The 15,110-nt window shown below is 38.2% G+C and overlaps 2 protein-coding genes across 3 annotated transcripts in view; one reads left to right on the top strand and one right to left on the bottom strand.

The window, feature by feature from the left end:
* Window positions 1-1,507: 1,507 nt before the first annotated feature.
* Window positions 1,508-14,950, top strand: dpp7 (dipeptidyl-peptidase 7). 2 transcript variants are annotated; one of them, XM_067520850.1, is made up of 13 exons: window positions 1,509-1,676; window positions 1,909-2,035; window positions 2,124-2,263; window positions 3,766-3,929; window positions 7,005-7,140; window positions 7,323-7,404; window positions 7,838-8,004; window positions 10,951-11,011; window positions 13,268-13,386; window positions 13,646-13,802; window positions 14,263-14,327; window positions 14,407-14,477; window positions 14,569-14,950. In XM_067520850.1, the coding sequence occupies exons 1-13, from the start codon at window positions 1,590-1,592 to the stop codon at window positions 14,687-14,689; spliced, it is 1,497 nt and encodes a 498-aa protein (XP_067376951.1). In that variant the 5' UTR covers window positions 1,509-1,589; the 3' UTR covers window positions 14,690-14,950. The 2 variants fall into 2 exon arrangements, with proteins under 2 accessions (XP_067376952.1, XP_067376951.1); XM_067520851.1 differs by lacking the exon at window positions 13,646-13,802 and having other exon boundaries at window positions 1,508-1,676.
* The window catches only part of man1b1b (mannosidase, alpha, class 1B, member 1b), a 31,409-nt gene continuing 28,899 nt past the window's right edge, over window positions 12,601-15,110 (bottom strand). Inside the window, exon 14 of the mRNA XM_067520847.1 lies at window positions 12,601-12,633. Within this exon, the coding sequence (XP_067376948.1) occupies window positions 12,616-12,633 (18 nt within the window). The 3' untranslated portion in view covers window positions 12,601-12,615. The remainder of the gene's footprint in view (window positions 12,634-15,110) is intronic.

The following is a 15,110-nucleotide window of genomic DNA, read 5'->3' as shown; positions in this document are numbered from 1 at the left end:
ATCAATTGGTTGGCCTGTGCAACTTCAGCAGCTGAGATTCCTTTTGAACAGCTAAGGGATTTAGTGTCTTGTGGAATGTGTTCCGCACATTGATTTGGCATGAGTTGGCCAGATGCCCTTTCTACCGCAACCCACCATAGCTGCCTTGACTGGTTGGAATGAGTGTAAAGTGGAGAGTGAAAAGAATAGAGCAACAAAAAGCAACAAAACATTGGGCAGGTTTGTAGGATTGGACACTGGAAAACACACAGTCCAAGGCTGCGGACACGTGCAGAAAGGGACAGAGGGAGGGAGACTAAGAAGGAGAAAGACAACTGCAGGAGAAAGAAGAGACACGGTTAATGTCATACGTTTGCAACAAATAAATGTGGGGTGAGAGGAGAGCAGAGAGTGAGAGAAGAGTTGCTTTTATAATCGACTAAAAAGAGTCCAAAAAAGTTTAGATTAATAGCTTAATCTACCAAAGAAAAAATTATTTGCATAGCTCAGACTTCCACATCCATAAAATGTGCACCGCTCACTTTGGAGAAAAACATGTATCCTGCTGATCTCCACAGATACTTCCTACAGTCAGTAGGTACAGGAGCTACAGTCTTATGTTTATTAGTTTGATCGGGGGAGACAGTGTTTGAAAGCTGTCTCGTTCAGTGTGATATTACAAGGAGACACAAATTTCCCATTTACCCTGTATGGAGAGTTGCACCCTTAATGGGCTATTACATGGTGCAGTATTTTATTATTTAACCTCCTATACTATAGCTTAGTTTAATATTCAATAATAGTGTTTCTCTTTCTATAACAATCCTTGCTCTTGGGTTGTCTAATAATAAGTCATCAGTTCTCCTCTACTGAAGATTTCTAATTCTCAGCAGCTTTTTTTCTATATATATAAATGGTCTGCACTTATATAGCGCTTTTCTACCTTTTGGCACTCAAAGCCCTTTACACTGCTTCTTATTTGCCCATTCACACTCACAATCACACACACACTCATACACTGATGGGGGAGCTGCTATGCAGCTGGCCAACGCTCACCGGGAGCAACTAAGTTGGGGTTCAGTGTCTTGCTCAAGGACACTTCGACATGTGACCGGAGGAGCCAGTGATTGAATCAACAACTGTGAGATTGGTGGACAACCGCTCTACCTTCCTGCGCCACAGTCAATCCTGTCTTCCAAAAAAAAAAAAAAAAATATATATATATATATATATATATATATATATATATATATATATATATATATATATATATATATATATATATATATATATATATATATAAAAAATATAATATATATATATATATATATAAAATATATTAAAAAAACAAACAAAGAAAAAAAAACACAATTTGGGGAAGATACAAAAAAATAGCATATGTAAAGATACAGAAAAGACTAGCATGGCCTTTGCAGCACGTTGACCTTTATACTGCCTATTTGAGGATACGAGGAAGAATAGATCTTACGAGACGCACTTAAACGCAGCATAGGACTTACCACACGTCATGTGATACGTGCGATTATCGGAAGTCGAAGTTGATAGTGGATCAGCCTTGTACTAGTTTATGTAGCGGTCTTGTATGTAATATGAGTACGATAATGCGTTTTTTAATGGTAACAGTAACCTTGTTGCTTACTGAGGTGCTAAATGGCCTACCAAACCCGTATTTTCAGGTAATGATTGAAGCATTTTCAAGTTAAATTGTGTATGGGCTAAGTCGAATTAAGCAAGGGAAATCATTGTTCACACTTATGGATAATGTATGTGTAGTATTCATATAACGAGACATCCACAATTTTCCTTTGCATTGCTTAAACTCCCGCTACCAGGCAGATATTCGAGGTGTAATTTAAAGTGTCTAGAACTTTGCATGATATAAGCTGTATATTTTATGTATATTTATAGTCAAGAAGACATCAAAGTTTGAAGACAGAACCCCAGTACATTGAGAAGTACTTCTCTCAGATATTAGACCACTTCAACTTTAACAGTATGGTAAACGGGACGTTTAATCAGCGTTACTTGATCACAGGTATCATCACAGGTTTTCCCATTTTCTATCATAAGTATAAAATGTTTGCACCAAAGACTTGCTGAATTCTTTTTTCCTTTACCTTTAGATAAATATTGGAAGAAAGGCTTTGGTCCTATTTTCTTCTACACGGGTAATGAGGGGGACATCTGGGAGTTTGCCCTAAACTCGGGATTCATTACGGAGTTGGCTGCCCAGCAGAGAGCACTGGTCATATTTGCTGAGCACGTAAGAAAGCATTGACTGAATAGAAGTTGTAGATCATGTGATAAACATAACTGGAAAGTGGGTGGCTAAAGTTTGGCTCATACAGTATTGTCAGCTGATTTTTCATTTCCCATATCCAACCAAGTTTTAAATGACAATTTGGTCTACTAACCGCTAGTGTTGTTATGATACCAAAGTTATGACTTTGTCACAAATTTCAAAACTGGTACTGCAATGCCACAGCGATGTTATTGATTTAGTACTTCTACTTAATCCAATTAATTAGTTTTGTATGGCTTGTTTAATTTGTAACTATATAGGATTCTCCAGATGGAACATTTTTTTAGACAATAAACAAGTAGCTGTATACCTTAGAGGAATACCTTTGTTGAACCTCTTGAATTAAAGCTGAAAGTCTACAGGTTAATGCTATCTTGATGGCTTCATTTCAAACCCACTTTGGTAGTGTAAAGATGCAAACAACATAAATTGTGTCACTGTTTAAATACTTGCAGACCTGGGTGTAAACTGACTAACAACTGCTGGTTTTATGCAGACAAATTCATTACATTTAAACATAAGGTAACCATGTCAATTATCTTAATTTAAATCTACAACAGAAAAGTGTGCAAGAAAAGTGAAGGTTATACTGAATACTTACTGGAACCTTTTTTTTAATTGAAATGGCATGTATTTACTTACTGTATCTAACAGTTGGTATGTACCACATACAGCCTTTACATTGCATTGAAATTATAAAACTTAAAACGATGAGTCGGGGAGTTTCCTTGTCATGGAATCCTATGTGAAAATGCAAACCAACAATGTGTATGTCTTATTATTAAAGTTTGATAAATTGTACGGTAAAAGGTTTGAGTGGTTAGCGCTTCCTCCTCACAGTTAGAAGGTTGTGGGTTCATGTCCCCTACACAATTCCCCCACACTCCAAAGATATGGATGTTAGGTTAATTGGTTACTCTAAATTGCCCATAGATGTCAATGGTTTTCAGTCTGTGTATGTCTCTCTGTGTTGGCCCTGAGCTAGACTGGTGACCTGTCAAGGGTGTACCCCGCCTCTTTCCCTATGCGGCTGCAATAGGCTCTAGCCCCCACATGACCCAAACAGAATAAGCAGTTACAGATAATGGATGGATGGATGGAAGCTGTACAGCATCTTAATACTCTGTATGGTAGGGCTTAAAAACAAGAATGAAATGAGAAAAAAATATGAATTGAAATGAGGCACACACAGTAGATTATGTTGACTTAGTTTCACACTACTCCTGCAATAAATACTCATGGAACACCATAAGTGGAATAATTCACAACCAAATGTAAATAATTTTTAGTTCTGAGTGTATGTGGCCAGAAGTCAAAAAGTTTTTGAATTTTCCAAGTTGTAAGACTTATAATAATGCAAATCTTGAATGCATTTACTAAAGCATGATGTCTGTCACTTGATCTTTGGTGTACTGCAGCTCTGATTGTGCTTGAACACCTCCGTCCTCCTCTCTCTCTTACAGAGGTACTATGGCAAATCTCTGCCTTTTGGTAAAGACTCCTTCAACATTCCACAGATCAGCTGGCTGACAGTAGAGCAGGCCCTTGCTGACTACAGTGTCATGATCACAGAGCTGAAGCAGCAGCTGGCAGCCACAGACTGTCCTGTCATTGTGTTTGGTGGCAGGTAAGTTCCTGACAGACTGGTCTTGGTTTCCACCTTTGTGAGTAGTTGTGGTGCTTCTTGGATGTTTTTTAAGTGACCGTCCAAAGGTTGTTCTTTACTTGAAGCTTGACTATTTATCCTTAACTGAATGAAAATAGTAAAGTTAAATTTTTTGTGTGCCTTTTGTATGCCTAAGAACCACAACACAGAAATTAGATTATGTGCATAAATAAAATACAAACAAACCAAATTTAAATTTAACAACATATAATCAAAAAAAAATTTTTTGAATAGAACTAAAAAAAAATGGGGAAATGTATCTTTGTAGTTAAACTAATGCAAACCCCAACTCAAAAAAAAGTGGAAAGGTTTGACATCCATCCAAAAAATGGATGTTGAATTAAGCAAAGAAGGATGTGTAAAATAAAATAAAAACAGAATGCAACGATTTGCAAATCTCATCAACCCATAATTTATTCACAATAGAACATAAACAACATATCAGATATTGAAAGTGAGGCATTTTATCATTTCATTGAAAATATTATCTTTATTAAAAATATATTTAGGAGAAGAATATTGTCCCATTTGTGTCTGATGCAGGATTCTAGCTGCCCAACAATCCTAGGCCTTTGTTTCTGGATTTATTTGTTTTATGAATCACCAAATGTTTTCTACTGGTGAAAGGTCTGGACTGCAGGCAGGCCAGTTCAGCACCCCCAATCTTCTCTTGTGAAGCAATGCTGTTGTGATGGATGCAGTATGTGGTTTAGCATTGTCTTGCTGAAACATGCAAGGTCTTTCCTGAAAGAGACGTCTGGATGGGAGCATATGTTGCTCTAAAACCTCTATGTGAAATTTTGATTCACCTCACCACAGAACAGTTTTCCATTTTGTCTCAGACTATGCTTTGGACCAGAGAACACGGCATCGTTTCTGGATCATGTTCACATATGGCTGCTTCTTTGCATGATACCCTTTTTAACTTACATTTGTAGATTGCACAGCGAACTGTGTTCAGAGACAGGGATTTCTGGAATAATTTCCTTTAATGTTAATTTCTGTCCACATTAGAGGAATGTGAGGCATCAATATTTCTACCCTTTGTTAAAAGCGATCCTACAGACATTTTGTGCCATTCAGTTTTTATTTTCAAGCCATTTTGGGTGTGTTGAATGAATATAGCTCAAATTTTCCAGATAATATTCATTTAAACAAACTCTATAATTGTCATGTCAGTTCCTTAAATTAGCCTAAAATTGCTAAGCTACACAAATATGGACATATTTGATCCTAATGACAATAAATGTCCCATTGTAAACCATTGGAAATGTCATTTTGATCCCACATTAATTTTAACATAAACTAATTAATTCTTTTATGTCAAGAATTAATTTTCCACTGCTGCTTTTCTGTTTTTAATTTTTATATTTTTATATCAGCTAAATGACTAAATGTAATATTTGTCCACTAGATGGTGCTATTATTTTCCTATTCAAATCATACAGCAAATTTCCCTCCTTATACAAGTTTGTGCAAGGGTGCATTGCTAATGAAATGATGTTGGAGTGATTGTGTGTGTGTGTGTGTGTGTGTGTGTGTGTGTGTGTGTCCAAATATACATATCAAATATTAATTAGATTACAATTAATTGCATCAAAATTAATTTTAAAATCAAAACAATATTTGATATGTATATTTCAGGTTGAAGTAATTTTAGAAGATTGAGCCATTTAAAGTGGAATAAAATATTAATATAAAATGTTTTGGGAAGTTGACATTTTTTGCCATTACAAAAAGAGAAAAGTGGACAAGTAGACTTGGTGGTGTATAAAGAGAAAGAGGTTAGCTAAGAAGAAGTGGGACACTGAGAGGACTGAAGAGAGTAGACAGGAGTACAGGGAGATGCAGCGTAAGACAGAATAAATGTGTGTCAATGAGAGGGACCCAGGGGGAACGGTGAGGTTACAGGGAGCAAAGGTGCAGGACTTTAAGTACTTAGGGTCAATGGTTCAGAGCAACGGAGAGTGTGGAAAAGAGGTGAAGAGGTGTGTTGTGTGATAAGATTATCAGCAAGAATGAAAGGAAAGGTGTTCAAGACGGTGGTGAGACCAGCGATGTTGTTCGCCCTAGAGACAGTGGCACTGAAATAAAGACAGGAGGCAGAGCTGGAGGTAGCAGAGCTTAAGATGTTGAGGTTCTCTTTGGGAGTGACGAGGATGGACAGGATCAGGAATGAGGACATCAGAGGGACAGTTCATGTTAGATGTTTTGGAGATAAACTTTGAGAGGCCAGATTGAGGTGGTTTGGACATGTTCAGAGGAGAAACTTTGAATATATTGGTAGAAGGATGCTGAGGTTGGAGCTGCCAGGCAGGAAGTCTAGAGGAAGAGCAAAGAGGACATTTATGGATGTAGTGAGAGAGGACATGAAGTTAGTTGGTGTGAGAGAAGAGGATGCAGAGGACAGAGTTAGATGGAGGCACATGATTCGCTGTGGCGACTCCTGAAAGGGAACAGCCCAAAGGAAAAGAAAATTTCCCATTAGGGACAAATGTGTTAGGATGTGTTAAGAACCTCTTAAAATTTAACAACACAGATAACATGCCACATTCACACGTTATAAATTTGACAATTCAATTTAACTATTTCAAAAACTAGAAAATTATCATTTGGTGGTCTATGCTAATATTGTGGTGAGGTACAAATAAATCAATGTGTAGGAAAGACTGCAGACCATCACATTTATTTTTCACTTGCCTGATTGATCATATGTATGACACCTGCTGTTTGCCTGAACATAGACTATGCCCCAGGCAAGTTGTTGTTGAGGTCTGCAGGTTGAGCTGTTGTTGGACACAAGATGCCTGGACTTTAGAAGGCCTTTTTGTACTTTCTCAACACTTTGTGTTCTGAATATGAACTACCCCACTGACAAACCCCTTTACTTTTACTTTGCAGATTATACTAGTTGGACAAAATGCCCTGACTGAAAATGCACAAAAGACTAATTTGTAAAAGATACAACTTATGTAGTGTGTTTTCTTTACTCCTTTCATGACCTTTAAGTTTAATTGCCTCCTCTTACATTTGCAGTTATGGTGGAATGCTGTCTGTCTATATGAGACTCAAGTATCCAAATATTGTAGCTGGAGCTCTAGCTGCCAGTGCCCCCATATTGTCTACTGCTGGGCTTGGAGAGTCCAGGCAGTTTTTCAGAGATGTAACAACTGTAAGTGTTTATTGTACTCAGTCTTTCTAAACTTAACTTACGGTAAAAAATAGACCTAAATATACCATTTGAACAACTGCCAAGTATTATTACTCAAAAACTGCCTTGGAAACAAATATTACACTATAGAAAATAATCTGTGAATTTACCTTGGAAACTTAACATTTGTTTATCTTTTAAAGGATTTTGAGAGAGTTTCCCCTGAATGCCGAAATGCTGTAAGAGGTGCTTTCCATCAGCTAAAAGAATTAGCTGAACGCCAAGGTAAATCACTATAATAATGTTTTCATGAGATGGCCTTAATTTTATTTGTGAAAATTAACCCATTTGTTGTTAAGGTACCAATTTGAAAAGGATTTATTTTAAGGAACTTTACATGTTAATAGATTTTAATAACTGAAGTCTCACACTTGAAAGTGTTGCTTTAAAAGCTCAGGCACCTTCATGCCTGAGTGGTGATTAAGATGGATTTGCACTTCTTGCTGCAGTGTGGGTCAAAACCCAGCAATTCCCACAATTACATCATCATGCAAGGCCCCTTTCTTGGTAATGTGACTCATTGATTGGAGAAAATCCCAAACCAATCACTTCTTTCCTTACCTCCTTCTTTAAAGACAAAAACAACATAAAAGGAAGTAGAACTCAGCACAAGCACTGTACAGCATTTACATTTCAAACTCATTATTGTCGTTACCAGATTATAGTCAAATCCAGGCAGAGCTTGCTCTATGTAAGCCACCATCATCTGCTCTGGACATCCACCAACTGAATGGCCTGCTGAGGAATGCCTTCACTCTGATGGCCATGCTGGATTACCCCTACAGCACTCATTTCATGGGCAACATGCCTGCTAATCCTGTCAAGGTACATATACTCAGTTAGACGATGTAAAGATTTGTTATTTTTTTACCACTAATCAGCACCCTAACATGCTATCCATAAGTTGATTGTAAGTTATGCAACATCACAAACAATGTAGAACATTTGTATGCATTTGTATTGGCCAATGCCAATGCTGATGTTTGGGGAGCAGTGAGGTTGATGGCTGAAATGTAATGTTTTTTTTTCTCTCTTTTTTTTTTGTGGTCCATAAAACACAAAGTAATAATGACAAGTGGGAGACAAATATACTCGACATCAATGAAAATGCTATGATTCTATTCATATAATGAGAATTGATTTAAATGAATTTAAAACTAGATCAAAATAATTTCTATTTTAAAAAATATTATTTGTAGAGCAGAAAGAAAAAAACATGTTAAAACTGATTTACACTTCTTTTTTGGCCGTTCTCTCATCTGTTTCCATTCTAATCTGTCCTCTGCATCTTCCTCTGTCACACCAACTTACCACATTTCCTCTTTCACAGCGTCCATGAACCTCCTCCTTGGTCTTCCACTTCTCTTCATCTTCATCATCATCATTCCCTTGTCTCTCCCAATGAAAATCGCAACATCTTCAACTCTGCCACTTCCAGCTCCACCTCCTGTCTTTTTGTCAGTGCCACTGTCTCCAGGCCATACAACATTGTGGTCTCACTAATGTCTTGTAAATCTTTCCTTTCATTCTTGCAGATAACCTTGTATCACAGATCACTCCATCCATCTGCCTGTACTCTTATTCACTTCTCTGCCACATCCTCTGTTACTTTGAACAGTTGACACTAGGTCTTTAAACTCCTTTACCTTCACCACCTTCTGTTCCTTGTAACTGGATCATTCCACCATCATCCTTCTCATTTACACATACTCCATCTGGCTCCTACTGACTTTCATTCCCCTTCTCTCCAGTGCATACTTCTACCTTTCCAGGTTAATTTCAGTCTGTACCCTACATTCACCACAGATCACAATGTCATCTGCGAACATCATAGTCCCTGGAGACTCTTGTCTGACCTCTTCTGTCAACATGTCCATCACCATTGCAAATAGGAAGGTGCTGGGATCTGATCCTTGATTCAAACCCACCTCCACATTGAACAACTCTGTCATTCAGTCTACACACCTCACCGTTGTCATGCTTCATGGTGTGGGTGATCAAAATGTATGCCTCTGTAGTTTAGTTGTACAACAAAGGGGGAGCTGCTATGCAGCTAGCAACACTCACCTGGAGCAACTCATTTGGAGTTCACTGTCTTGCTCAAATGCTCCTCAAATGCTCTTTGTTTAACCATTGCCACATCTACCATCACCTTATGCTGAATCTCCCTGTACTCCCTGTCTACTCTCTTCATTGCTCTGTCCCCCACTTTAGCTAACCTCTTTCCCTCTATAAACTCCTGAACTTCCCTGTTCCACCACTAAGTCTCCTTGTCCACTTTCCTGAAGACACACAGAGTACCCTCCTACCTGTCTCCCTCAGCCTGTTTCATCCCCTCCCTGACAGCTACACAACATTTTTCATTTTTCAACTTCCACCACTTTGTCGTCTTTTCTGCCACTTTTCACACCAACATCCTGTGTTGTCTTGCTACACTCTCCCCTACTAGTACTTTGCATCAACATTGCTTCTACCTCTGCTCTTATGTCACCCTATGTACTTTCTTCTGGAAGACAGTATTCACTACAGCCACCTCCATCCTTTTTGCAAAGTCTACCACCAACTGTCCGTCTGCGCTCCTGTACTAAAGACCAAACCTGCCCATCACACTCTGTCTCACCTCTGTTCCCTTAACCAACATGGCCATTGAAATCTGCACCAATCACCACTCTCTCAACTCTGGGGATGCTCTGTTTAAATAAATGTATAAAATATAAATGTAAGTAAAAACAGAATGTAGTCATTTGCAATTCTCATCAACCCATCATTTATGAACAATAAAACAAAAAACTGGTTTGAGGCAAAATGGAAAACTGTTCTGTGTTCAAATTCTCTTGAAACCATGGATGCTGTGTCCTGTGGACTATAGAGGAGAGGGACCATCTAGGTGGGTATTAACGGACAATTCAAAAGCCTGCATCTCTGATGGTGTGGGGGTGCATTAGTTTCTATGGCCTGAGCAGCTTACACATCTGGAAAGGCACCAATAATGCTGAAAAGTACATAGAGGTTTTAGAGCAACAAATGCTCCCATCCAGACAACTTTCAGCTTTGAGCCTTGTTACCTTTCCACCTGTACTCCTGGATACAGTATATCCACATTGCTTCTCTGCGTCATGTTAACCAACTCTCTTAAGCCTTCCCTGTCATAGTCCCAAAATTCAAAGTCCCTACTGTCAGTCCTGCACTCTTAGCTCTCCTGTTCTCTCTCTGCCTATGAACACACCTTACTCTTCTCCTTCTTCAACCCACAGTAGCCCAATTGAAGTTGAATTCAGTGTGGAAGTCATGATGCGCATGTTTAATTTGGCATGTGTTTTACATCAGACACCGTTCTTGACAAAACCCTCTGCATTTATCCAGACTTGGTTTGTACCCCTTAATGGTTGCATTAGGGATACAGTTTACACAAAGATGCACAAAACACTTCAGTTACATAATAAACAAATACAAATCTAACATATGAATGACATGAATAATTACAACTATACAAAAGGAATTACAAAGGGCTGAACACAAAATAAATATTTAGAATAGCAATATAGGAATATGTAGATATTTTAATATGAACATATATGGAATAAACACTCACTGGCCACTTTTCTTGACACATTTTTGGCCTCTTACCAAAGAGACACATTTTTTATTAGTAACTAAAAGATGGGTAAAGTGTGACAAATAAGCAAATGAGCAGATATGACAAAAAGAACCTAAGTCAGGGGAGATCTGTTCCAAGAAATTGAAGCTGACAGTGATGTGCTTGTTTTCTAGGTGGCCTGTGAAACCATGCTAAGAGGATCTGACCTGCTTGCTAACCTCAGGGACACTGCAGGTAAAATGAATGCATTAAGCAGGGTTCAACTGTTTTACATTGTTTTTGAAATAAAACTCTCAACATGTCCAGGAAGTCAAGACTACTTTAGCTTAAATTCTTGACATTTGACACAAAGTTCGGAATTAAAAATTCAGTAACAAATCACCATTTTTTTTACTGAAAAGGAGTAATATTTTTTATTTCTTATTATTCTTTTCAGCATTTAATTTGTTCAAATCTTACCTGACAGGTCGAACCTTTTAGAAAAAATTGGGTGAGGAATCATCTGCTACTACTTTGTCTTGTGGGGCCCCAGGGGTCCATTTTGAGTACTTCCCTGTTTTCTTTGTACATGCTACCATTGGGGTCTATTATTAACACAATCTCTCATTATATTGCTATTCAGTTGATGTTCAGTTATATCTACCACTGAATGAGTCATTACAAAACTCTGGCCAGGTGGTTCTTGATTGTCTGACGGATATTAAAAACTAGCTGGGCAGCATTATTTTGTTTTTCAATGAGGGCAAATCTGAAGTCAATTTCTTTAGATCTAGTGACAAATGGAAACCTTGTAATATTGATCCTGGAAGTCTATTTACCAATATACACTGTGGTAAGAAACCAAGTGCTCTTTTTGACATTAACAAATAAGATTTGAAAACAGTTTTCTCCAACTGCGCTCATTTGCAAAAGTCAAGCCTTTTCTCTCACACAAGGACTTGGAAATTACTTTTCATGCTTTTATTTACTGGAGGCTTGCCTACTGTAGTGCGCTGTATTTTGGTCTTAACCAATTAATTTTTAAGTGGCTACAGTACTACTTAATACGTCTAACCGTGACCACATAACCCCTGCATTGCGTTCTCTTCATTGGCCCCCTATTCACTTCCGGATCCATCTTAAGATATTATTACTCACTTTTAAAACCTTTAATGGTCTGGCACCTTCTTATTTGGCTGATCTGGTTAAATAGTAAATGGTCTGCACTCATACAGTGCTTTTCTACCTATTGGTACTCAAAGCGCTTTACACTACTTCTCATTCACCCATACGCACTCATAATCACACATGCACTCACACACTGTTCAGTGTCTTCGAAATGTGACCAGAGGAGCTGGGGATTGGACCAGCAACTTGGGGATTGGTGGACGACCACTCTACCTCCTGCTAATACTATTCATGTGTGGCAAGTTGCAATCTCAGATCTAGGGGCACATCCCCCAGTTTTACATTGTTGGTGTTCAGAAATACTTTAATTGCTTTCGTCCCAGTTTTTCTATGCCAGAGTAGGAATTTGTGTATAAGAACATAACATAAAAACATACCAAGAGACTACAATAAATGAAATGTAAAGTTAAAAATTTAATCAGACAATCTGATCTTAGAGAGGGTAGTTATAAAGGCTGATGGTCACAGGACTGAATGACTTCCTGTGGTGCTTAGTATTGCACTTCTTTGCCTCACCAGCATGTCATGCAAAGGATGGGAACCATTCTTCATTATCCCTTTATCCTCACAATGTCACTGGGCCTTCTTATCTGTTTATTGAGTCTGTCAGTGTCTGCAGCTTTCAGTCCACTGCCCCACCACACAACAGCAAACAGAATTGCACAGGCAGCTCAGCAACAGCAAAAGGCCTGCAAGACATAAGAAAACCACGGGGAACAAAAACCTTTTAATCACATCTAGTCAAGTCAAAAAGAATCATGCTATTGTCAGTCTACAGTCAAGACATGGCTTTAAAGACAGATGTTTCAGAACAAATCACAAATCACTGGCAGCTCATCCCACAATGATGGAAAGGGGAAAGCACAGAGAAGAAATGTAACACTTTGTAAACTGTCAGACAGGGTGGAGGCAGTGGTATAGCAGGGGCATGTACAGTATGGCTGCCAGTGGAATTGAGTCACTGGTGTGTATTGATTACTTGACTGCTGATAAGAAGCGGGATTAATTCTGAAGTGTATAGGGCTATACTCGCTGCTCAGATTCAGCCAAAGAATTTTCTTTTAAGTGTTTTTTTTAGTCCTGTGTAGGCCTTCAGATTTTGGGGATACAAATAAGCTTATAATGTAAATGAACAATAACAGCATGTGGTGGTTTTATTGTTGTGGTAGACAGGGGTCAGGATGAGTGTCCTGACAAACCAGTTTATTTATGAGCAAGCTGTGATACTGTGATCTATAGCTAGCCTCTGTCACATCTAATAGATGCATGCCCCATCTGCCATACCCAGACATAAAAAAACCTTCATGTATTCCCTTCATGCAGGGATTGTCTACAATGCTACCGGGCTACTGACCTGTTTTGACATGTACAATCTATATTTGGAGTGTGCTGATCCCACTGGGTGTGGACTGGGCTTTGACAGCATGGCGTGGGACTACCAGGTACTGCCAACATCCTCCAACACACAGCACAGCATGTAGTATTTGTAAGTAATCTATATTCAAAGGTTACAAATTCACAATTAACCTTAAAGAACTGGGCCTCTACATGTAGACGCATTTCAATAAGGGGCATTTCTGAAGTTTCTAGATTTTTTTTTTTATTGATGATATTTCCTGGGAATAAATGAGTGAATAAGATAACATCCAGGGCTCATACAAATTATTACAAATTATGCAAACATTTCTATTCTGGTTGCAGGCATGCACAGAGATTAATCTGTGCTATGAGAGCAACAATGTGACGGACATGTTTCCTCCCATGCCTTTCACTGAGAGAGACCGTGAGCTTTACTGCTCCAAACGCTGGGGTGTGGTTCCACGACCAGACTGGCTCAAAATCCAGTTCTGGGGTGATGGCAAGTACTGTAATGTTGAAATAAAAAGTAGTGTCTTGATCCACTACATGAAAAAAAATCACCACGACATTCTGCTCAGGACCCTATTAAGACTGCAAATCTGAAGTTTATAGGTAGAATAAATGGCTTGTCAATTTATTTATTCTGGTATTTTTTTTTTACCAGACTTATAAACCTTTTTATTAGAAACCTTTGATTAATGCTGCAGCTGATCAGACTGATGTAAAAGCTCAACACAATAACCAGTGTGGGTATATTACTGAATTACACTAAGAACATATTAAACTCCCAGGCATTCACCTGGTATATTTTCAAATCTGCCATATTAGATGATGTGGCTCTGTGTTGATCTGTGTTTTGGCATTAGTAATAACTTAAAACCAGCTAATGTACCATCTTGAGTATTTCCATATTACTCAACTAGTGCTTTTGTTTCAATTGAGCTCTCATTTGTTCACAGCACTTTCTTCAGCCAGCAACATTATTTTCTCCAATGGAGATCTGGATCCATGGGCAAATGGAGGGGTAAAATACTAAACAAATACATGTAAGCACACTGTGAAGTCAGTTTTCAAACTACATTAATCAGCTGTCTGGTGTGTAGGTGCGCACGTCGTTCAGCTCTTCACTCATTGCGGTCAACATTCTTGGAGGAGCCCATCACCTGGATCTAAGGTACAGCAAGTTGGTGGCCCACAGTCAGTCGTTTTTTTTTTTTTTTTACTCAAAAGAAAAAGTTTAATCGGATATTTCTCTGTTGTTGTAGAGCATCTAATGAGGCTGATCCAGTGTCAGTGATCAATGCAAGGAAGACAGAAGCAGATCTCATCGCACAGTGGGTGAAGATGGAGAGGATCAGAGTACACCTTAAAGTTCAGCCTTTGTGACAGGATTGGAGTTAATTTTTTTTATTGTAAAATCAGATGTAAATTTAAAGACACGTATAGCATAATTCAGTTTTTTTTTTCAAAACTAAGTACAGAGTTTTAACTTTACTGGAGAATTTTGTGACATTTTGCTTTTGGAACATTGACAAAACAAAGGTAAACCTTAGCTGACGTATTAGAACTTGTTTTGTCAAAACAGCTCAAACCTTGGATAATTATGTTCAATCATGGAACACCAAAAAAAAAAAAACAGTCAGCTGAGAGGCTGAGACCAGTTATTTTCAATTTAAAATAACCTACTTTCTTAACAAAGCTGCAATATGCAGTCTTCAATGAGTCATGTCTCTTTTCTGATTGAATGCCTCACTCAAAAACCCTAAGACAGAAATATCTCTGAACAGCATCTGTAAAGGTCTCTAAT

This window comes from Channa argus, chromosome 11 (genome assembly GCF_033026475.1).
Source record: "Channa argus isolate prfri chromosome 11, Channa argus male v1.0, whole genome shotgun sequence".
Lineage (NCBI taxonomy): Eukaryota > Metazoa > Chordata > Actinopteri > Anabantiformes > Channidae > Channa > Channa argus.
This window is presented reverse-complemented; position numbering and strand designations above follow the sequence as displayed.